General features: G+C 34.4%; 2 protein-coding genes across 2 annotated transcripts in view; one reads left to right on the top strand and one right to left on the bottom strand.

Moving 5' to 3' along the window:
- Positions 1-20,249, bottom strand: part of LOC149807940 (GPI alpha-1,2-mannosyltransferase 3-like) — a 55,697-nt gene extending 35,448 nt beyond the window's left edge. The window contains exons 1-5 of the mRNA XM_089972184.1: positions 20,011-20,249; positions 14,026-14,358; positions 10,858-10,975; positions 6,915-7,147; positions 1,844-1,993 (exon numbers count right to left, since the gene is read on the bottom strand). Coding sequence (XP_089828310.1) covers positions 1,844-1,993; positions 6,915-7,147; positions 10,858-10,975; positions 14,026-14,351 — 827 coding nt within the window. The 5' untranslated portion in view covers positions 14,352-14,358; positions 20,011-20,249. The remainder of the gene's footprint in view (positions 1-1,843; positions 1,994-6,914; positions 7,148-10,857; positions 10,976-14,025; positions 14,359-20,010) is intronic.
- A 190-nt stretch (positions 20,250-20,439) lies between these two features.
- LOC149807941 (nuclear receptor-binding protein-like) overlaps positions 20,440-25,030 on the top strand; it is an 85,734-nt gene continuing 81,143 nt past the window's right edge. The window contains exons 1-2 of the mRNA XM_089972198.1: positions 20,440-20,644; positions 24,368-24,490. Of these exons, the coding sequence (XP_089828324.1) occupies positions 20,531-20,644; positions 24,368-24,490 (237 nt within the window). The 5' untranslated portion in view covers positions 20,440-20,530. The remainder of the gene's footprint in view (positions 20,645-24,367; positions 24,491-25,030) is intronic.

Below are 25,030 nucleotides of genomic sequence, written 5' to 3' on the forward strand. Positions count from 1 at the left end.
GTGACGTAATGTAAGACTGACACTTGAGTGGACATTAGCTTTCAAACAAAGCCTGATTTTCTGTATTAGAATTAAAATAAGCCTGATGGGTGAGACTTCAAATAAAGCCTGATGGGTAGTAGACTTCAAATATAGCCAGATGAGTAGTAGACTTCAAATAAAACCTGATGAGAAGTAGATTTCAAATAAAACCTGATAAGCAGTAGACTTCAAATTAAGCGTGATGAGTAGTAGACTTCAAATAAAGCTTGACTGATAGCAGACTTCAAATAAAACCTGATGGGTAATAGGCTTCAAATAAAGCCTGATGGGTAGCAGACTTTAAATAAAGGCTGATGGGTAGTAGACTCCAAATAAAGCCAGATGGGTGGTAGACTTCAAATAAAGCCTGATAGGTAGTAGACTTCAAAAAAAGCTTGATGGGTGGTAGACTTCAAATAAAGCCTAATGAATAGTTAAATCAAAAAAAGCGTGATGGGTAGTAGACTTCATATAAAGCTTGAAGGGTAGTGGACTTCAAATAAAGTTTGATGGGTAGCAGACTTCAAATAAAACCTGATGGGTAATAGGTTTCAAATAAAGTCTGATGGGTAGTAGACTTCAAATAAAGCTTGATGAGTAGTTAACTTCAAATAAAGATTGATGGGTAGTCAACTTCAAATAAAGCCTGATGAGCAGCTGACTTCAAATAAAACCTGATGGGTAGTAGACTTCAAAAAAAGCCAGATGAGTAGCAGACTTCAAATAAAACCTGATGAGTAGTAGACTTCAAATAAAACCTAATAAGTAGTAGACTTCAAATAAAGCCTGATGAATAGCAGACTTCAAATAAAGCCTGATGGGTAGTAGACTTCAAATAAACCTGATGGTTAGTAGACTTCAAATAAAGCTTGATGGGTAGTAGACTTCAAATAAAGCCTGATGGATAGTAGACTTCAAATAAAGCCTGATGGGTAGTAGACTTCAAATAAAGCTTGATGGGTAGTAGACTTCAAATAAAGCCTGATGGGTAGTAGACTTCAAATAAAGCCTGATGAGTAGTAGACTTCAAATAAAGCCTGATGGGTAGTAGACTTCAAATAAAGCCTGATGGGTAGTAGACTTCAAATAAAGCCTCACAGTTAGTAGACTTCAATTATAGTTTGATGGGCAGCATAAATCAAATAAAGCCTGATGGGAAGGAGACTTCAAATAAAGCCTGATGGGTGGTAGACTTCAAATAAAGCCTGATGAGTTGCTGACTTCAAATAGAGCCTAATGAGTAGTAGACTTCAAAAAAAGCATGATGGGTAGTAGACTTCAAATAAAGCATGAGAGGTAGTAGACTTTAAATAAAACCTGATGGGTAGTAAATGGATGGATATCTGAAATGTGAATCATTACTCATACTCTTATGAAGATTTATTTATTTACATGAACTGATTTGACGTTTTTGAACTTGTTAATTACATAGGACAGATGTAAGCAGAGATCTCCCATTTTTCTATGCTTTCAAATTTTAAATACTTTCACTGATTTCTTTGTGGTCATATCTGGTAAATACAAAAATCAAACTAAAGATATTTCAAAAGGGAAATTTATACATTTTTAAAGAGGGAAATTTTCATATGTTTGATTGTATGACATAGTTTTGTCTCTGGCTTGCATGCACATAAAGACTGGATGAAAACATAGCTTGCATAGACTTAAGATTTCTGATGCTTGATACTATGGCAATAATTCAACTAGTTCTTCAAGTTAAAATGGTGGGAAATCATTATCATCAGTACAGAAATGTTCCCAAATGATTTTAATCTGATCATCAAGAACAGTATATTTAAATACTAAATCATGATATACATACCCCACTATAAAGTAAGTCTTTAATATCTTGACAAGCCTATCTTTATTCTGCTGTAAATGCCACGAGCACAGGAGTATCCACATGGTGGCAGCAGTGGGACGGACCAGCACTGAGAAAGAGGCAAAAGTGACAAACTTGGCAAGAGATGACCTGAAAATTTAGAGATAAACATAGCATTTATCTTAGGATGGTAATTTCAGTACCAATGGCTGAAAGTCTATGATACTCGAATTGCTGATCACTGAAAAATACTTGAAACTTGTGACTTTCCTGGAAAGTATTTAGACATACGGAATAGCTATGGATAAAACTGGATTCTTAATAACTGGAAGTATACAAACATAGGAAAGAGCTACTAATAAAACTGACTTTTTACTAATTGTAAGTAACCATGACTAACTTACAAAACCTACTGATTATGCTAACATACAAAATCTGAGTCCAACTAAAAGTTGTACAGACCCAGATCTGCCATTGCATCATGCAACTTGTTAGGAGTAATCACTAAAACAAACAATAATAATCCTGATCCGCAAATGCATTATAAGACTTATAAGTGAGTACATATTAGTATATGTAATCCACACTAATCTGTATGATATCTGGATTAAACCATGGTTATATGAAATTCTGTATCTAAATCCTAAAGACCATATTTAAAACATCAAATGTATATTTGTTTACAAAACATTTAAACTCTAAGTGTTACAACAGTTTTCAGTCTCTCATATAATAATGCTTGATATACATTGTAGACATGCATGCAGATATTTTATGCCAGTTACATGTATTATATATTTGTTGATGTTTAGGTTTTAATGCCATTTTTCAGTGCATGATGAGCTCTATACATGGCAGCTAGTGTAATTGGTGGAGAACAACCTGGGAAAATCACGGTAAGAACCACCGATCCACAGGAAGCTATTGGAAAGCTTCTCACATACACACATTGGCCAAGCCTGAGACTCGAACCCACCTGGAGAGTGGTGAGATGGCAGTGACCTGTAAAGGTGAGTGCTTTAGAACACTCATCCACCCAATGCCCCCTATTTTGTACTGAAGTAGTTTTCACACATGCATCAAGGTTACAGTAATGATCACACAGATTAAATACCAGTACCAAGAGACAGTATCAGCATAGGACAAGCTTTGACATAAATACTGATGATGGCAAGTATACTTACATGTTGTACATCTTTGTTCTGAGTGAGTCTGACAACGGCATATTACTAAACACCGAAGCCTTCATGTGGAGATCTCATACAGTGCTACCTCATTATGCCTTAATGTGGAGATTTCATATACAGTACTATCTCAATATGCCTTTATGTGGATATCTTATATACAGTACTACCTCACTATGCTTTTAAGTGGGTATCTTATATACAGTACTACCTCACTATGCCTTTACATGGAGATTTTACATACAGTACTGCCTCACTAAGCCTTTATGTGGACATCTTATACAGAACACTACCTCACTATGCCTTTATGTGGATATCTTATATACAGTACTACCTCACTATGCTTTTATGTGGATATCTTATATACAGTACTACCTCACTATGCCTTTATAGGGAGATTTTACATACAGTACTGCCTCACTAAGCCTTTATGTAGAGATCTTATATAGAGTACTACCTCACTATGCCTTTATGCAGAGATCTTATAATAGAGTACTACCTCACTACCGTATATACTTGCGTATAAGTTGAAAAATTTAGGAAAAAAATAAGGCCTGGAAGAAGGGGGGGTCGGCTTATCTGCGGGCCAAGGTCCAAGTCTGAACATTTTAACGCTTTTTTCCCTCGATTTCCAGTATTTATTGTTTCTGTCGATCACCGAAGATGAGATCACATGCCTAATGATGCCACCTGGATCATAAGATTTGTTCTGTCATGAAGTGAAACAAATATTTTTTTTCTAACTTAAGTGGTAGGATAATGAATGAAAAACATGTTTTAACGTACTTGACGTCTATTTGACAGATGTCCATCCATCAGAAAATGCAGCCATACGTGTTATTTGAGCCACGGTGGTACGTGTATTTTCCAAAAGAACCGCCATATTAGTAATCTCCAGTCAAGTATTTAACCCTCAGCTAATCAGTAATCATTAAACTCTACAGTATCGTACAAATGCACGCTAGCTTATTTCAGTGTAAGTATGAAAAGAATCTACGTAAAAAAATAAAAGAATTATGATACTGAAGGTATATACGACAAACATTTTGATCGAGAGTAGAAATACATTTACGATAGTCTTAAAGGAACAATAGCGAGAGGCTCCATAGGGGGTTTGTTGCGCGCACGCTTAGGAAGGGTAAATAACAGGGCAATATACGAGTCAGTGTGAATAATTGTAAAACAATATAATTTGTGGGATTTCTTTGACAGGCGTTTTAGAAGTAATCGGCAGCCACAGTTTGTATACTACTTTTGTTTAGTTGTTTGTAAAGCAAAGTGGTTGTTAGCTGTAGAGTGTTGTACAATAGCTACCATATGCTTAATCTGTGTAAATGCCTCGGGGATAATAGGTTTGTTTTGCTGCACAATGCCAATGACTTTACTAATACATGCCGACTCTCAGATGTATTGTTTAATGAGATATGGTAGTCGACATGGTTTCTGCTCAAAGTTATAAACTGTCACAATACTTGAATAATGTCCACGCTGAAACCAATCATATTTTTATCAATTGAATCACACTACCAGTAGTTTAAAAAACACACACAAATAAACAACAATGATAAATAATTATCAAATACAAATTGATAACCAACCACACATGGAAATAATTACAGGATAAGGTATATAAATAGTATACTACCACTATATACAAGAGACCAGGTGCAATTCTTCGGAAACCTTCAATGCTTGTATGGAATATGTTTCGTGCACACAAGACCGATGAAGTAAAAAAGGCCGCAAAGAAAATGAAAACAACACTGGCTGTGATACCAGGAGGTTTAACATCAGTGTTACAACCTCTTGATGTCTGCCTTAACAAACCTTTTAAGGACAAGTTATGAAAGATGTGGGCAGAATGGGTTTGTTCAGGGGCTGTGAAAATGACAAAAGGCAAGAATTTAATGAGGCCGGACATCGATTTGGTCGCCAAGTGGGTAAAAGAAGTGTGGGACTCAATTCCATCGGAAAAGATTGCAAAATCATTCAGGAAGTGCTATCAGCAATGCCATGGATGGAACAGAGGATGATGCTATATTTCAATCCGACAATGACGAGGAGAGCGAGAAGGAGAACAACACACCATCGGATGACCATGACAATGACGACGTATATGATGAAAGCATGCCTGTAACAGAAGCCGAGTTTCGTGAACTGTTTGACGAGTCTGATACAGAGCCTGATTTTGAAGGATTCTAAAAGTGATAGAACTTTTACAATTCATGATTTTAGAATGAGGATTAATTAAATTTCCATTAAGACTTAACACTTTTGAATTGTTTTTATTTCAACATATAAATTAGCTTTCTTACTTTCATTTTATTTAATAATGTGATTTGCCTAAATAAACGTATTCAGAACTCACTTTGTGCATCTTGTGATGTACTGGTAGTCTAGAAATTATGGGTCGGCTTATACGCGGGTCATGCACTTTATAACAATTTTACCAATTCAGTTGGGGGGGGTCGGCTTATACGCGAACAGGCTTATACGCGAGTATATACGGTATGTCTGTAATATGTGATCTTATATACAGTAGTAACTCACTATGCCTTTATGTGGAGATTTTATATACAGTATTGCCTCACTAAGCCTTTATGTAGAGATCTTAAATCAAGTATTACCTCACTATAATGTCTTTATGTGGCGATTTTATATACAGTACTACCTCACTATGACTTTATGTGGAGATCTTATATACAATACTACCTCACTATAATGTCTTTATGTGGAGATTTTATATACAGTACTACCTCACTATGACTTCATGTGGAGATCTTATATATAGTACTACCTCACTATAATACCTTTATGTAGAGATATCATATACAGTATTAACTCATTATTATGAATTTCCCAACATCAATTTACTTATTTGACTCCCTGTCCTTCAGAGTTAGTGACTTAGAACTTTTAATTTCCCAACATCAATTTACTCATTCGACTCTGTAGATGATAATGAATTTTCCTAAAATGAAACTTGTCCTGTAAGACTACCATCTTGCAAAAGTGGCATGACAGTTCATCATTCACCATATGGATTTTTCATGCATAGTCAGTACTAAAACTAATAATTATATTTTTCATGCATAGTCAGTACTAAAAATAATAATTATATTTTGCATGCATAGTCAGTACTACAAATAATAATTATATTTTACATGCACAGTCAGTATCAAAAATAATAATTTTATTTTTCATGCATAGTCAGTATTACAAATAATAATTATATTTTACATGCATAGTCAGTATTAAAAATAGTAATTATATTTTTCAATACATAGTCAGTACTAAAAATAATAATCATATTTTACATGCACAGTCAGTACTAAAAAAAATAATTATATTTTGCATGAATAGTCAGTACTACAAATAATAATTATATTCTACATGCATAGTCAGTATTAAAAATAATAATTATATCGTTCAATATATAGTCAGTACTAAAAATAATAATCATATTTTACATGCATAGTCAGTATTAAAAATAATAATTATATTTTTCAAGCATAGTCAGTATTAAAAATAATAATTATATTTTTCAAGCATAGTCAGTATTAAAAATAATAATCATATTTTACATGCATAGTCATTATTAAAAATAATAATTATATTTTTTAATACATAGTCAGTATTAAAAATAATAATTATATTTTACATGCATAGTCAGTATTAAAAATAATAATTATATTTTTCAATACATAGTACTAAAAATAATAATCATATTTTACATGCATAGTCAGTATTAAAAATAATAATTATATTTTTCAAGCATAGTCAGTATTAACAATAATAATTATATTTTACATGCATAGTCATGCATAAACCTACTGGGGATAGTTATCTTCTCTCTGCTTATGTGTCAAATGACTGGTAAAACTCACCCTTTTTCTGGAAGACCAGGCCATGGGAAGTGGTACAGTGCTATAACACAGAGAGAACCTTCTGCAGAATTAGTCAGAGTGCGGGTGGCACAGTAGAGAGTGAACCAGGATAAGATCTGACACAACAATGTCCACTGTGCTGTAGCTCTGTCACACAGTTTCCATGACAACTTGTAAAGGTACAGGTCACCATATGCTGCTAAAATAGCTTGTAGAACTCTTGGGAGCTTTATCTGAGAAGAAAAATCAAAGATGTATATGATTTTTAGTCAAGACAGCTGAGGTGGAGAAGAATTACTTTTGTACTTTACCAACTAATAGCTACTAATTTGGATACTTGTACTAAATATTAGTTAAAGCACCATATTTCAAAATTACCACAAGCTATTTCTGGGATCACCCATCTTACCAAACTGGAAATTACGTAAGAAAAATTAGCTACCAGCAGAAATAAATACTAGCAGTATGATAAAACAACTGTTTTAAACTCGATCTTGTCACATCGTGCTCAAAGAAAAATTGTTCAGACAAAGGTGCAGCGCAAGTGACTTTAAAAAAAAAAATCACAAAACCTTTCTTAAAATCAACTAGCCCTGACTCCAATATCATGCGCCTGAATGGGCCCTGGTTATTTTTTACTATTATTCTGAACCAACAATGAAACTGCTGTACTTGAAATATGAAAAGAAACAACAAAAATAATATTAAACTGACTCATGTACTTATTTGTTTCTTAAAATATTTCATATAAAGAGATGTTTTCCTCCATGTCCGAATGTCAACCATTATCTAATTGTTCCAGTACTCAAATACTTTTTCAGACATAAGCTCATGGTAAGTCTCTTTAAAAAAACATGAATCACTTGCTCTACTTGCCCACAAAAAAACATGAATCACTTGCTCTACTTGCCCACAAAAAAACATGAATCACTTGCTCTACTTGCCCACAAAAAAACATGAATCACTTGCTCTACTTGCCCACAAAAAACATGAATCACTTGCTCTACTTGCCCACAAAAAAACATGATTCACTTGCTCTACTTGCCCACAAAAAAACATGAATCACTTGCTCTACTTGCCCACAAAAAAACATGAATCACTTGCTCTACTTGCGCACAAAAAAACATGAATCACTTGCTCTACTTGCCCACAAAAAAACATGAATCACTTGCTCTACTTGCCCACAAAAAAACATGATTCACATTCTGCTGTCTGACAACCAATGAGGTTTCCAACAACTTCACAATTTCTGTAAGCTCAGGTGGCAAATTCTGAATAATTATGGCATACAATTCTGCCTTGCAATTTCTGACTGTATGCCTTCAACTAAATGAAGGTACTGCTTGATATATTCAACCTGTGATGCATTACCAAGTCAGCAATGGCAGCTCATTACTATTCATGATGTACAAATGAATGCTAATTACAGGTAACCAGTGAAACAAGGAGAACAGAAATAGTAATATTCCCCATTCACTTGCTTTGATTTGATATAATTCAGCAGACAATCATCATAATGCGGTTTGACTTACACCTGGCAGCTGATATATATATATATATATATATATATATATATATATATATATATATATATATATATATATATATATATATACTGAGCAAACTTTATGCAGAACTGACAAAAGTTCTAAAGTGGCAAGTGACTAAATTAAATATTTTCAACCTTTGCCTTTCAATTAAACTTTGTCAAATTTCTGTTTTGCATTGTTTGAAATAAGTTGTTTAAAGTTTTTCTTTTTTGTTAGTGGCAGTCATATGTGATGGTAGATTGTCATTATTTGTAATATAAGCCTTTCATACAAGGATGCCTTCTGTCAAATTTTGTCAAATTTATTTAAAGGTTTCTATATTTTTAGTAATATCAACCATATCTGAAGGAAAATATACATCAATTATTGCAGAGTTCAGAGGATTTCATGCAAGAATGCTTTCTCAAATTTGGTCAAATTCTGCCTAGCAGTTTGTGACAAGTCATCTAAAGTTCATCATCTTTTTTGGGGATGGTGAATATGCATCATTTTGCAAAACGTGAAAGGCGTTAGGATGCTTTCTGTCAAAATGGTTCAAACTTGGATCAGCAGATTTTGAAAAGAAGCCATTTAAAGCCACATCTGATGTTGGATTGGCATCAACTGAACAAATCTGAAAGGCCTTGATGCAAAATTATGAGAAAACTCGTCAAGTAGTTTTGAAGAAGTAGCTGTAAATAACTGTGAATGGACATGAATGATGGTCAAAGTTACCAGTGATCCCACAGGCAAATATCTGAAGAACATAATCTGTAACATTTCACAGGCTCATAGGACTTAGTTATCAGGCTAGTAAGACTCACATACTGAAAGGAGAAGTGACAAGACAGCAGTTGACTTACAATTACAAAGTAATATTGTAAATAAATAGAGATGACCTGGTCAATTATTTTTGACAGGGTTGAAGAGGTAGCTCGCATGTTATTTACAAATTTCAAGCAGACCATGTAAGAAAAATAGATTATTTTTTTTTACATCAATGATACTTAAGATATCTACCTTTTAACACATTAACCCCTGGCGACGAGTATACTCATTGTACTTTACATCCCTGATCTCCCGCGTGCCTCGCTAAAGTGGCTGAGTTTGCATAGCTTGTATCCCGAGTGCCGACTTTAAGAGGCAGCATTTAGCAAGGCCTTTCTCCCGCACGACGAGTTAACTCGGTGCAAACCATTGGTTGATTTAAAGCCATTTCCTACTAATGCAGGCAGTTTAACAAATCCAATTTTAGCTTACATAGATAGAACGCACATTGCTGAACAAAGGGAGAAAAAACAATCATTTTGATATCAGTTGATTTAGTGAAAATATTTCGATTTTAAAATGATGCAAATTGACGAGAATCAGCAACTGGGAGCAGACTTTTACTTGACAGATTCTGATGAAGAATTTTCTGGATTTTAATCAGACGAGATCAATAGTGACATCAAAAAAGCTACTGGAAATAACAGTGGTAGTGACGAGAAAGAGAATGTTGAAGAAGAAGAAGAAAATGAAAGTAGAGCTGATTGATGATCGTAAATAATAAAACACACATTGACAAGAGGCTATACAAAGGACCAGCAACGGATTTAGACATTGATGAAAATGAATTTGATTTCGTGGAGCTTTATTTTCTTTTGAACAATCGTTAAATAAATGTTTGGGAAATATATGTTGTTAATATGAGTGTTCATAGTTCAAGGTTTGTTAAGTGTTTTATTAGTTTTAAAAATTTCTGTGAGAGTTCTAAGGAAGAAAGGTAAGTAAAGAGCAAGTAAAATATGCCCATTTGTGTACAGTATTCACAGGATGTTCAGTTTACAAGAGACGACAAGTGGAATTTCTGTGTACATAAAATATAATTATTTCATATGTTGATGGTGTTAATAATTCTGTGTGAATTCATAATGGATTTTATGGATTATTTACGGCAAGAGAAGCAAATTGGCAAGTACATCATTTGTTTTCACCATCATGCATTAATTTTATTTCTGCATGTAGCATGAAATATATACCATTATGTATGTAAGTTTATTGAGAACTGCTGTGCCAAATTTCAGCTGAATTAAATGAATACAAATAAAATAATAACAATTTTATTGCAAGTAGCCCCCTCTATAAAAATCTGCAAGCCAATTGCTGTCGGCTAGTCTCAGGGATACAGGCTCTGGAAAGGCTAACACTGCTCTAGGTGATCTCTGCAAGTATGCTTCAGGGGACTGCCTAGCTGTTTGGCTCAGTGGTTAATGTGTTAAGCATTTATTTCTTTGCATAAATAAATGTATATCTTTATAAATGTATATAAAAAGTCCTTGTGCATGAAACACATTTTAGTACATAATTGAGATTGCTGACATTTCAATTAATAAATCTGTTTCTGGGTTCTTAATGGTCATGGAAAAACTTACCAGTAGAAGTCGATTGTCTAAACCAAATACAGCCAAAAGCTTGTACAGCAGGGCAAAAATAGATGGGTACAGGTATCCTCTGAGACCTTCCTTCCACTCCCATGTTAGGTACCCATACCTGCAGGGAAATGTTAATGTCATTTTAAGAAGAAAACAAGCCAAAAATATATACACACAGAACAAACTATTTTATTGCAGGAAAAATCACTTATAACTTTAACCATGTGTACTTTTCACAGCCTACTCTTTTGTGTCTGGTACAAGACTAAATTACACTGTCATTCTACTTTCAAACACAGCCAATCTATTTTTTAATACAGTAACAATCTGAAGCAAAGTCAAATAAATGTCTTCACTAGAATGTTTTCAACATAAACGTTTTGTGCAATTTGGATTCTCATCAAAATTCTAATGCTGAATTTGTTTTGAAAAAAACACATTGAAAGCTTCAAAGAAGTAAAAAAAAAAAGGAGATTTCATTTCAAACTTCAGCTTATTGTTGACGGTAGATTCTCAATACCCGCCCCCCACCCCACCCCAATTATAATAATTTGCTCAGCATTGCATACATAGAGAACTTTTGTTAGAAGAATTGGAATTCAGGGACCACAACTCCTCTAAATAAACACAGAATGCTTGAGATTGCATAAATAAAATGAGCATCATAAGTCTGGCTGAAACATTTTTTAAAAGCAAAGTTAGGACCATAACTCATTTAGCTGATAATGTGAATCTCATTCAATATCTCATCAATATAAAGATGCATACATCCAACAATTTTTGGGAAACTAATGCAGCAGAAAACAAAGACAGCAAGGGAGGTAATCAACATTAATAACTCTTTCTTAATGATACTCTGGAATACTGAGAATGAAACTCTGTCGAGGTCTCACCATATAAAGCTGCATGCCAATTTGGTTGAAAACCAGTGAATGTCTCATTAATATAAAGCTGCATGCCAATTTTGTTGTAAAACCAGTCAAAGTCTCATCAATATAAGGCTAGATGACAATTCATTTGAAAACCAGTCACCGTCTCATTATATCAAGCTAAATGCCAATTTGATTGAAAACCAGACAAGGTCTCATCAATACATATGCCAATTTGGTTGTAAAACCAGTCAAGATCTCATCAATGTAAAGCTGCATGCCAGTTTTGGTTGAAAACCAGTCAAGGTCTCATCAAAATAAAGATGCATGCCAATTTTGTTGTAAAACCAGGCAATGTCTCATCAATATATAGCTGGATGCCAATTAGGATGAAAACCAGTCAATGTATTGTCAATATAAAGCTGGATACCAATTCAGCTGAAAACCAGTCAATGTCTCATCATATCAAGCTCTATGCCAATTTGGCTGAAAACCAGTCAATGTCTCATCAATATAAAGCTGGATACCAATTTGGTTGAAACCAGTCAAGGTCTCATAAATATAAAACTGCAAGCCAATTTGGCTGAAAACCAACAATCCTTGCTAAAGTAATGCACCATAAACCAAAGTAAGAAGGATTGAAATCAGGAACAATAACTCCTGTTGATAACATCATTCTATAGATAGGCAACATTAGTTAATTGGAAAGCCCCCATTTTGCTGACCCCAACAAATGATCCATGGAAATATATCCTTGTGGATTTTATTGGATTATTCATCATTATGTCAGATAATTATTATGGGTCCTGTGACTTGTAAAGTCTGTAAGACAATAACAGGTGCATGGGAATTGCACAATAACAAGTGCATAGGAATTACACAATAACAGGTGTATGGGAAAATATGTTAGCAAATGGAGACAATGAGCAATGTGATTTATAATATTTACCTGACACAAAAGTAATATATAAACCATAGACATTTGCAAGTCACATTTTCATGGATCCTAAGTTGCGAAATGTTTACTATCAAATGCTCCCCTGTGGCAAAAGTTTGAGTTTTCAATAGGTAATTGTCAATTTTGAAGCAGTCTCATCACCATTTAGTGGTGTGACACAGGAGACCAGGACTATAACTCATGTAAAGGATGTCGAATTTGGTTGATATCAAACAACACTTGGTAAAGAAATGATGTGAGAAATAAAGCCAGGAGGATGGACAAATGGGGCATAACTCTTGTAAATGTTACGGAATGCTGAAAATCAAACTCTGAGGCCAATGTCAACTGCAGCTACAAATTTAGTCTTCTTATGCCAAGTAAGTGTATACATGATTATATGGTGGGACTCAGAACAGTTTATAAGTTATGACCAATGGGTCAAATTCCTGAGAGAGAGGGAAAAACCCGGGTGTGATCCAGTGGTTCCAGCCTCACACTGTGACAATTGGGTCACTGATCACGCATGCCAGATGTGTAGTTATTATTATGTGCGCTTTCAAAAACCTTGGGACTTTATGCAACAATTTTGATCTTGTTTTAAGGGGGGACAATAGTGACTTTATATTAATTTCAGATAAATCCAGAGTTGTTTGTCTCACATGCCTAAGAATAGGCATGTATGGCTAGTGTGAATACATGTAAGGCTGGGTTCCCTGGGTCATACTAAGAGTCTTTCTCTACCCCCTGGAACTTAAAGCCTTATAGCCCCATGGTTATATAACATAGAAAATACCGAGATCCCCACCTCACAACCATATATACCTACTAAACTTATACCCTTAAAGCCCCTAGTGACATAGCTCAGAGTCATAGCTTGGTTTGTTTCATGATTCCCACCCTACAGTCATGTACATACTTATGGGGCATAAGAAGACAAATGCACAATCCAAAATGGCATTTGTCTTTGTTGCAGTCGTTAGAAACTGCATAAAATGTACAGAACACCCTAAGTCCACCACAGGGGTTAGATCACAATTCCCCAAAGCCCTAGCCCGACTACAGGGATGAAATAAAAATCCACAACCTCCTAGCCCCACCATAGTGATAAGATAAAAAATGCACAATCTTCACCAATGGAATCATCACTGACTCAGGTTTCACATGTTTAGCTTTGAAGGTGTACGAGTTCAGCTTCTTTGAATTTATGTAGGTCCAATTGCATGTACGGACTGCATCGCAATCTGTCAATGCTTCTCTGAATGTGTGGAAAACATGAACTGATAAAAAAAACACGCAGGTCTAAGCCCAGAAAAATCAAAAGAGGATGCAAATAAAACTTTATCTTCAAGGTGCTTTTACCCAAAAGCCATATTATGTGCCACCTCTAAAGATTGCCAGTATTCATCTGGAACATAGTGGGTCTGAAGAAAAAGACTGTTCACAACTCTGATGGACACCAGTGACAGAAATAGCTTCTTCTCCGAGCTCATAATCTTTTTGACAACTGATGGTCCCAGAATGCTGTCATCAAACATGTAACACTCATCCTGCTCATCAATTTCCTCCTCATCTCCTGATGGAAGAGGCGTAAGGCTGCAATTGTTACGCTTCTGCTCCAAGTCATTTTGTGAATGCTTTATCTTCCGTCGGCGAATAGTTGCAGCGCTTTTTCCTCCCTTTGTCATATTTGGGCTGAAAATAAATCAAGGTAAAAGTCAGGACCAGCTACGTCATGGTAATTTTTGTTTTGCATGAAAATGACACAATAATAATAATAATAATAATGAGGACTTTGTATAGCAGCTAATCTTTAGAAGCTCTAAGCGCTTTACAACATTTGACAACTACCTTTAAGATAAATAAACATATAATAATATGATTACAAAACAAACACCATGAAATTAGAAAACATTAAAAAAAACATGGTGAAAATATTTAAGGTAGGAAACATTAGTAGGTTTTTAAGTTTGTTCTTGCAATCAAAATAAGTGAGTTTTGAGAGCCCTCTTGAATGTGATCACTGTGTCTTTCTGTCTAAGTTCAGTGGGCAATTCATTCCACATTGCTGGGCCCTGGTATGCAAAAGAACGCTGTCCATAAAGTTGGGGAGAGTATATGTGAAGTGTTGGTCATTTTAGAAGAGTTCATCTTCATAAACCAATTGGCCAATGATGATTAATCAATCATTATCATAGTAACTAAAGTATTGACTCAAGGCTCAATTGCAAGCACAGCTTAAGTGACACAAAACATCAATTTCAAACTGAGCTCTATTAATAACATGTATCATCTTGATAATTGTCCAGCTGGTTTTGTTTGCAAGAAAGAATAGTTTTTTTTTAAAATTAATTTTATTATTGACATAGAGATTAAAACTACATGCATGTGATATATAAATCTTGGTACATTATTTAAACCATAAGACAAGCAAGGGGGAAGATAAAACAAAAGAAAATAAGAAGAGAGGAACTGGTGAATATAAAAAGGCATAGTTTGCATTAGTAATTTCAAGATTACATATCAACATATATGAAAATATTAGCATTACTGTACTACAAAAATAAATATCACAGCAAGCATATTCATGTGCAAAACACATTCATATATGCATACACACTTATCTACACACAATATGCATACTTGCCTTCATAGAGACACGAAGAAGAGCGTGAGAGAAAGAGTTATTTTCTCAGAGTCAACACCTCATTCAGTGATCACATTATTTCAGTTTCATAGCCACTGCTCTATTTCACAATAACATGTCATCACATGATTCCATTTCGTAAAAACTTTTGCACTTTTGGATCTTCCAGGTCTGACAAATTTTAAAAGAAATACCAAATCAAAGTAGAGATCTTGAAGTTTTTTTTCTAATATATTTCAATCTAACCATAATATATACTGCTAGTAATAATACTAGATTTACCAAATTTGGCTGGCAAGAATTATTTAAATAAAATATGATTTTCAGGAATCTTTAAATGCACTCTAATCTTCATTCTACAAAAATGTGAAACCTAAGCAAAAAATGTTTCACAACAACACATTTGCAAACAAATGTTTCATGGTTTCTTTCTATCATAAATGGAACACTTTATTGATTATTGAGTTCTCTAGCAAATCGTTTCTTCGCATTATATTTACAAAACAAATTGTATAAAGAGTTATTGACGAGTAAAACGATAGTATAAAGTATCAAAGAGTTATTGATGAGTAAAACGATAGTATAACATATCAAAGAGTCGTCAGAAACAGTACAAACAAACAACTGATATGCATTGATCCTTTCCTTCTGTACACAGATGCTTTTTACAGAACTTACATGAGCTTTCTGGAACATATTGCTACAGACAGAGATCTCGCTAGGATTTTAAAACAAGGAGTACAGGACTCCCAGTTTGGTAAAAATAGGAATCCCACCATCAAAAGTTGCAGTCCCTTCTTTCCTACAGAATCAACACAGACATGAGTGCATCTATTTTTAGATGGAGAGGTTTCCGTAATGTAATCACTCACTTTAATATAGCTTCATTACAACAGTCAATTGACAGGATTGCAAATGTATGGTTTATTTATTTGTCTACGTTCTTGTAGTAATTTTAGGCAATGGTTAAATAGTATCTGATTTGCTGTTTTTTCCCCGTATTTTCGCAAATATGTGTCAAGTCGGAAAACAGCTTAGACCTTAAAGTGCATCTCGCGAATTCCACAACACTGCACTGTCCTCTACGTTTATGACCTACATCATTTGCTGAAAATATTTGCTCGACGATGTACGAAAACAGACAATCTAATAAACTGGTACATCCCAGACTCAGCGAAGACTGCCATTATTTCCCGTTAGGCCTACTGGTTCACTTACAGTTTCAAACTAATTTTATGACGAAATAGTGTACAAGAGGCAGTTAATATATATCCAGATCACCGATTCTGATCTTAAAAAACATGTTTGTATGTTTTATCATCAAAGGATATCATGCAGGAATTTGATAGTTGCTACCTTACTCGAAAAAGGGTTAATGGTCAATCAGCTATCAAAACATACGCTTGTGAATGGGCAGGAGTTTGTTTGTCAATGTAATTGATATCAAAACTTGGCCTAGCTACAAAACACTAGAACTAACCGGGCTAAGGCGAGGGGCATTTAAAAAAAAGGTATGGTCAGTCAATGTACCTCTTGAATAGCTCTTGTTCGTCCATCAGAGTGATACTGAATTTTGTCACTCCAAGTAAGGATTTATTCCAAACACTAAGCTAGGCATCACATACTTTCTTACACTTAGCTACTGTCCTATCCGAACTATCAATTCTAGCAGCTTTAGCACTCTTCTGAATCTCGTTACAATCTTCGTAAGTTTGCCATTTAACCCCAAAATACTTATCCAAATTTACAATTGGCATTTTGTCTAAGTCTCAACATGTCTTGATTCTCGTGCACTACTTATTTCGATACATCCAGAAATGAACACAATAACAAAAGCTAAAGTTGTTTATTTGATGTACTTTTATAGATGACCACATGTACATCTCTGGGTCTTTCTGACTCTGAATTCAATCACTGTAAATATCAGTACAATTTCCCACCTGGCCGCCAGTCAAAGCCTTTGAACTTGCTGCCCAACTATTGCATCATGTTCTTTTTTATGTACTCTTATAAAATGGCAACATGTATGTATCATGGGGTCTTTCAGTCACTGAATTCTGTCATTGTAAATATCAACACAGCTAACTGATCAACACATTTTCCCACAAAGCAGGTGGCTGAAGCAGGACTACAAGTCTTTGAATTTTGCTGCACAGCTATTACATGCGTACGGAGGACTCCCGCCTCAGTGATTTTATGAGTCCCAGATAAAAAAAAATTGTCATCCAAATACGCATAATTAAGCATTTCCGAGATCTCTGTACAGAGCTAGATAGAGTTGTTGAATCCGTGGAAGTAAGAGTGCCTGAAATGATGGAGTGTGGAAGTGATGATGAGAAGAGTATAACCAAGCCAAAAGAGCCTGTATTCCCCTAGGCTACATGCTATCATTGCAGCAAACATCTGAAGGATAATGTCAGGTACTTCCTTCAAAATAAAATATGGGTGGAAAAGTGTGAATGTAATATAATAATGACCCAAATATTTGGTACTTGTGGCATCACAGACGGAAATACTACAATAGATTTTGAAAGTTGATTGGAACTTCTGGAAAGAATCATCAAAGGACAGCATCCGACATTTGCACCATAGAAATAAATTGAAACCAAGATTTCAGAAATATTTTTTTCAAAAACCTAGCTTCAAAAATGCTCAATGCGTGAATTTGACTAATGACAATGCAGAGTCCATCACTAACATTCCAAAACTTTCCGCTGACTGGAAACCACAACACGTGCCAAACCTAATATATAAACTTTTCAGCGTGAAACAGCTCCATTTTATGGATGTAGAAGTTTCCCTTCACGACAGTGGGAATTATCACTTGCCAGATACATAACAGAGTCTGGAGATGCAAATCCAGAAAGCAAAAGACAGAGCTTTTTGCAAACTTCCTTCAGGAAATTAAATGTATACATAAATCAAAGTACATGAAATCACAAAATGGAAAATACACCGTAATTAATAAGGCTATTATTATTATATCCTGCTAATCATAAAATATATATTGTGTTTTGGAAAGTTAAATATTATTAAGAATTTAAATGTATCTGTAATCATAGCATTGATTTATTGAATAGAAAATTTCGCTATTAACTTCATGCTCAGTAATAATTAATTTATACATAAAATACCTTTGAAACTACTGAACATGATTTATCGATATTTAAAGTCAAACATTTAATACTTGGCAATTACTGCAAAGAATGTTGGAATCAGTCTGAAATATTAAAATTAATAAGATTTTTTGCTAATCTTTAATTAATTAAATATTTAATTATTTACATTATGTTCTAAAAATAAAGTCTAGAACTGTATGATGTTGGTAAGCTTGAAGGAATAAAATCATTATATATATATTTTTTTTATCTAAAATGTATGAATATACAAGCAACATCTATGCTACTTGGTATCTTCAACTCAGAAAATGAATAAATAAATAAATAAATATTTAAGAGAGGAAGACTAACAAAATAAAAAATATAATGAATCATTACACTAGCCTGTATCGCAAATACTATGCTGACATTTCCCGCATCTATTACAAGACAAAGCAAGCTGGTGAGGCCTGACATGATTATAATATTTTACACATGGATAAAATGCCATTGTCACAAATAACACAATTCAGTTCATATTATACCAAAAATTTCTGATCGAAATGTCACAATATAAACTGTATTTACTATAAATTAATCCAAAATTTACACACAAGTATGCCAAACACCTTTATAAAAGCTTAGGATAAAAACTGGCATGTAATGAAAATTTTCGGCCCTTTTGTACAAATTTAAAGCATGTGGTGCATTTAATTTTTAAACCTTTTTCTTTTCATTCAAATTAGCTTGCATTAACTTAACAAAAGTGATTTTAATTATAATTAACTGCTTACATATTTTTTTTATATAATTGCAGACATCACTGAAAAACCGTGATTAGTGGAAATGACCATCAGCAGTCTGCTAATTATTGTTTCTAAGAAATCATATTTTTTTATGCAAATTTATAGTGTGTGGTAAATGTGACTTCTTTTCATTCAGATTAGCATGCATTCATAATAATAAAAGTGAATTATATTTAACTGTTGACATCTTTTTTGGCGACTTAGAGATGTGCTGGTATCTTATTTAATTGCAGATGTCAGTGAATAATGGTGTTATTAGTGGAAATTAATATTAGTGCTAATTATTGTTTTAAATATGCATAAATTGGGAGCGAATTGTCCCTTGAGTGGATTTGAAGTGTCTTGGGGTCGAAATGCCTTGCAAATTTTCTTGGGGTCTTGCTCTCATGTGGTGTTGCTAATTCTTTATAAATACTGATAAATATTCACGTTACTGCACACGAACACTCTTGGTTTAAATGGGAGTTATTTCCCTTGGCAACTCTTTGATCTCGCTACTTTTCCCCGTTACATAAACGATCGCTGAATATGCACAGTTTGTTTGTGTTGTTGTTGAAATTTAAATTAGTTATTTTATAAAGTCTTTATGTGTTCTTGGAGAGTACTGGCGTGTCCTGGGGTGTTTAGTGAGACCCTCTGGTGTAGGGATAATTATCGTCTCATATGTTGTGTATCATGAATCGTAACGATACGCAGCACAAGTGTATCATCTCAACCCTATGTGTAACCCTGTTTATTAATACTAAGCCGAAAGAGTCTTTTCAATGACTTTTATGTGCGAAACTAAACTATTTACCTTCACGATGTCCTGCAACAATTGTCATAACAATTTCCGCAAGTTGATCATAACGACCCAAAATATTACATGTGCACTTTTAATCTTGCTGCCCGGAAGTTCTCTCCCGCTGCAACCGGGAAGATGTTGAAACATGATTAGTTTCTCAATAAAAACACCGTGTGTTTGAAGGTACAGCACTGAAGTCGGAAAATCAATAGCGCTGTCATAGCTGTCTGCTTAGCATTGAGCATGTACAATTAAAGAAAATAGGGATTAAAGTAGAAACAGACCGAATACAGTTCAAGGTTTCAGACTGGTTTTTAGTTTTCTTTTCTCCGACGTGTTCTTTTTAGTCCTCTTTACTAATTAAGTCTATATCGACTGGTCTTCAATATATAAATATTATTTTCCTTTCTTGAATATAAATATATTACAGAAAAGCAGTCGATGGCCTCCAATGAATTTAGTGATCTTATCAACATCTATTAACGTAGAAATAAAGTATTTTTTCCCTTAATTTTAACAAATAACTATCAAAATGGCTGAGACGGAACAAGAAAAGGCACCAGTCAGTGCAGACGAGGATACGGATGAGGAAAGCGAAGTGCTAGATGAAAGCCCGTGTGGTCGTTGGCAAAAGAGAAGAGAAGAGGTGCGAATCTCGACAACTTTACTACATATGCCAATTGGAAATCTTTGGTCCTTTGACTTGTCATTTTTTAAAAGACCTATTTTGAATCAGTATTTTCTAATTGAAAAATTGAAGAAAAGAACCCACTTATGCCAGAAAAGTATCCGTTATTAAAGGTTCATCAGAGCAGCGAACATATTTCCCGTTAAGGCATTTCCTCATCTCTTTTCTTTTGTTTTCATAATTCATATTCACAGACAATTCTTTTTCTTTCTACACGTCTGGTGCCGAGTAGGGGCACTTATTCACATGCTTGGTAATATTGAAGGATTTGCCAGGTGGTAACCAGAATACTGTAATTCTCAAAGAACAAGTTTAATCTCAACTCCGAGTTTTACATTGTACCTGAATTGTAATAAAAGTCATGCAGATCATGTATCAACATTACTCGTCATAAATTAAATTTAATTGTTTTAAAATGTAATACTAATTTTGTTTAACAAATCATGATTATTGAATGCTCTGCAGCTTAACTGTCATCCAAAGACTTCCAGATGAAAATTATCTTTTGTTTTTACAGTTGTGGCTAGGTACCAAACAGGGTTTAAAAAAATAGCATGTTGAGTCTGATTGTCACATTATAGGGTAATATGAGTTTCTTTAGCAACATGAGTAGTCTTCATTGCGGCATCACAGGGCATGACATTCAATCTGGATTGTACTGGATCTTACCTTTACATTGATCTCTTCTAAAAATGTCCACATACTTAAACTTTTGATTTTTCCATATGTACTTCTTGGGGCATGTAAATAATGACTGTCCAAAGGAATAGATACTGATACTGCCCAATAAGGTCACTAGCAGATGATATGTTGCCCAGTTTACCTGGACGATGGGTAATATGGCAGTTTCTCCTGTAAGCGACCACCATAATTGACAATTTTGAACAAAGTACACTGAGGAAAAATCAACTTATAAATCACAAATATAGATACCAACAGGAAGCCTGATTTGTGATAGGTTTATGTATGTATCGTTTGTAACAGTATCTTGAGATTCAATGAATTTATTTGTACTTCCAAACACCTTATAAATTCAATGGGAAGTCTGCCAGCATAACACAAATATGGTGGCTGATGACATCATTCGGGAGCTATCTGTATGGATGTATGAGGGTCCAAATAAAGTGAATAAATACTGGTCATTTAAAGATATATAGAATAAATATCTAAAAAATTACACTCATTATTGAAATAGTCTGTGCTGAACATCAACATGACCTGTGTGATTTTTACTACAGAGATAATCAGTTATTTCATGCTTCCGTGGTCATTGCTGCAGTAGACACATAATTAAAAAGCATGCACATCTTTTCTCTTTACAGCAAAATATTTAATCAAGATTGCAGATTGCAACAAAATTAAATCCAGCGTGTATACACTATGTTAAATGCTTTTATTTTCCTTTCATTATTCCATCAACTCAATCTCCCAGTAATCCACCACAAGTGTCCTACCATTTGATCATCAGATTCCATTTCTTGTGTTGATTATGCTGTAAATTCATATCCATTCTCGCTAACTTAGAGAGAATGTTCAGTTTATTATGATCAATGTTCTGCAAAGCTTTATTGTCTGCAATCTCAATAAAGTACCTATATCAGCAGCTTTAGTTTACATTTATAGCTACTGCACTTTTCAAATACATAACTTCCTGTTGTTTTTCACCTGTCAATCCTTTATTTCACATGCTAATGACAGTCAGTCACTAAATCATTGTCAGTGTTGAGATCAGATTATGTCTTCTTGCCAGACATAATAATGTAAATGTACTCAAATATTGATATCTTAACTTCTCAGTTTTAATTTAATTAAAATATGTTTAGGTGCAGTATGTGGGATTTTCAGAGTTGCAACTCCAAACTTAGCCATGAGATGTTTGTGAGCTCTGAATGTGAGAGCCATTTTTATCAAAGATTGTTTTGATGTACACAGTTGATTTCATTGTGACTAGGTTATAATGGGCAGTAATATAACATCTGGGATTTCTTTGACAGGTGTGTTTGGAAATTAAAGCCCCATGTCTTTTTAATGACCAGCCTAGTGAAAAGTGCAAGGGGTATATATCTTGTACTCTTTATGTGATTATTACAGGAGACCAATGCATACTTACTGTTTGGAGGATAATTAAATGGACACAATTAAAATGTTTTCAAATCATTTTTTTAAACGTCTTCTTATCAGAGATTGTTTAGATGCATGTTGCTGATTTCATTGTAAAGGTGAAAATCAGATGATGCTGAAGTGGAAGCAGATGTGTGAGGGGACACAGCACTCCCTAGATTAAAACAAAGAGTGAATTCATTGACAGTGGAATATTTCAGTGATGGGCGTTTCACTTCCTGGCATGAAGGTCTTTGAATTTGTTAGATACAATGCTGATCAACCATGAAATATGGCCACTGTTACTAAGACTAGAAAAAAAACCTTTTATCTCAATAATCACTGAACAGAATTTGATCAGGTTTGACAACCTTGCATGAAGTCCTTCAGATGTATACAAATGATGTCAGCCTACCATAAAATATGGCAACCGTTACTAAAATTTTAGAAGTTTTAAACAACTTCTCAAAATGCATTTGGTAGAATTTGACCAAATTTACCAAAAGAAAACATCATGCTATGTAGAGCTTTCCAGTTTATGCAAATATTGCAGATCTATTATTAAATATGGATGTTAATAAATATACAAAAACCTTTCAAGAAAAAGCTTAATAGAATCTGACCAAATTTGAAAGTGTCCTAGCTAGAAGGACTTTCAAATTCTTTTAAATGATGCTGATCCACCATCAAATATAGCTGCCATTACTACAAATAGAAAAATATTTTTTAAATATAAACTCTGCAAAATTAGAACTACTTTGACAGAAACATCCTGGCAAAAAGGTCTTTCTGTACTGAAGAAAAGATGCTGATACGCTATGAAATTTGGATGAAAATGCCAAAATATAAAAACCTCAACAGCATTGAAAAAAAATCCTGAATAAAAGCATCCTACTGACCCCGGCTTCTTGGCCTACTGCACTTGTATTTTGGCTCATGGACAGATGTCAGCCAGGTGGGTAAATTTGGACCCACTTAGTAGTCATGTGTCCAAACTTAATATCACATCAGAAATCAGTCTGCAAAAAAGCTGTAGCAAAATAATCACTGGCATAACCATTTTTTGCATAACTTTTGCTTGTACCATGGGGTGGTGTCAGATGTTTCCTGCCATTGATTGGTACAACAAACACTGGTCAGATTGGTCCTTGGACTATCACATTGCTCCTTAGACTGATTACATTTTTCTTGGTGCTATCCTTACCCTCTTGCCCCCACAACCCAATCTAAGGGACTTTGCTCATGAGTCGTAACTTAAAGACTGTCAAGGTCTTGACTCAGTAATAACCATGTGCACTCTAGCTAATTGTTGGGCACAAAATGACATTTGCACCTGGGGCATTCTTTACATCGTTGAGTTACTTTTCTGTTTTATCTCAAATAATTGTAACATTTTTGCCTTTTATCTTTTGTCTTGTATTTTAATATTTATTCAGACTGTTTTATCTTCCTAAAATGTTGTCTAACATTTTACCATTACTTATTTGGAACTTGATCTTTGCATGCATACATGTGGTATGCCAGTGTGTGCCATGACATATTATGCATATACACATTCATGCTGGATGATTTGCTCTTCAGGTTGAGCAGCGAGATGTTCCTGGAATTGACCATGCATTTCTAGCAATGGACACAGAAGAAGGTATGGAGGTGGTGTGGAATGAAGTCCAGTTCTCAGAAAACAGGAATTTTAAAGCCCAAGAGGTAAATATAATTATTTGTGGGATTTAGAAAATATAATTCAGGGATTTAAAGAACACATTTTCCCTCAAAATTGTATTTTAAATTGTATATCAGCTTGCAGAAAAAAATCTTGGGCCAGAAAACTGGAGGTCCTGGAAGTAATCTCCATTGGTCTTAGTCTGTGTTGCCAATAAGTCGAAGATTTTGTTGCAAATTTGGAAGGGGTTGCAGCATTGTAAATCTGCATGTTTGTACAATCAGAGTATGCATGTTGGTACAGTCATTAGAGGATGCATGTTTGTACAATCATTGGAATATGCATGTTGGTACAGTCATTAGAGGATGCATGTTTGTACAATCATTGGAATATGCATGTTGGTACAGTCATTAGAGGATGCATGTTTGTACAGTCATTAGAGGATGCATGTTTGTACAATCATTGGAATATGCATGTTGGTACAGTCATTAGAGGATGCATGTTTGTACAATCATTGGAATATGCATGTTTGTACAGTCATTAGAGGATGCATGTTTGTACAGTCATTAGAGGATGCATGTTTG

This window comes from Sinohyriopsis cumingii, chromosome 1 (assembly GCF_028554795.1).
Source record: "Sinohyriopsis cumingii isolate HCF-2022 chromosome 1, ASM2855479v2, whole genome shotgun sequence".
In the NCBI taxonomy this organism is placed as follows: domain Eukaryota; kingdom Metazoa; phylum Mollusca; class Bivalvia; order Unionida; family Unionidae; genus Sinohyriopsis; species Sinohyriopsis cumingii.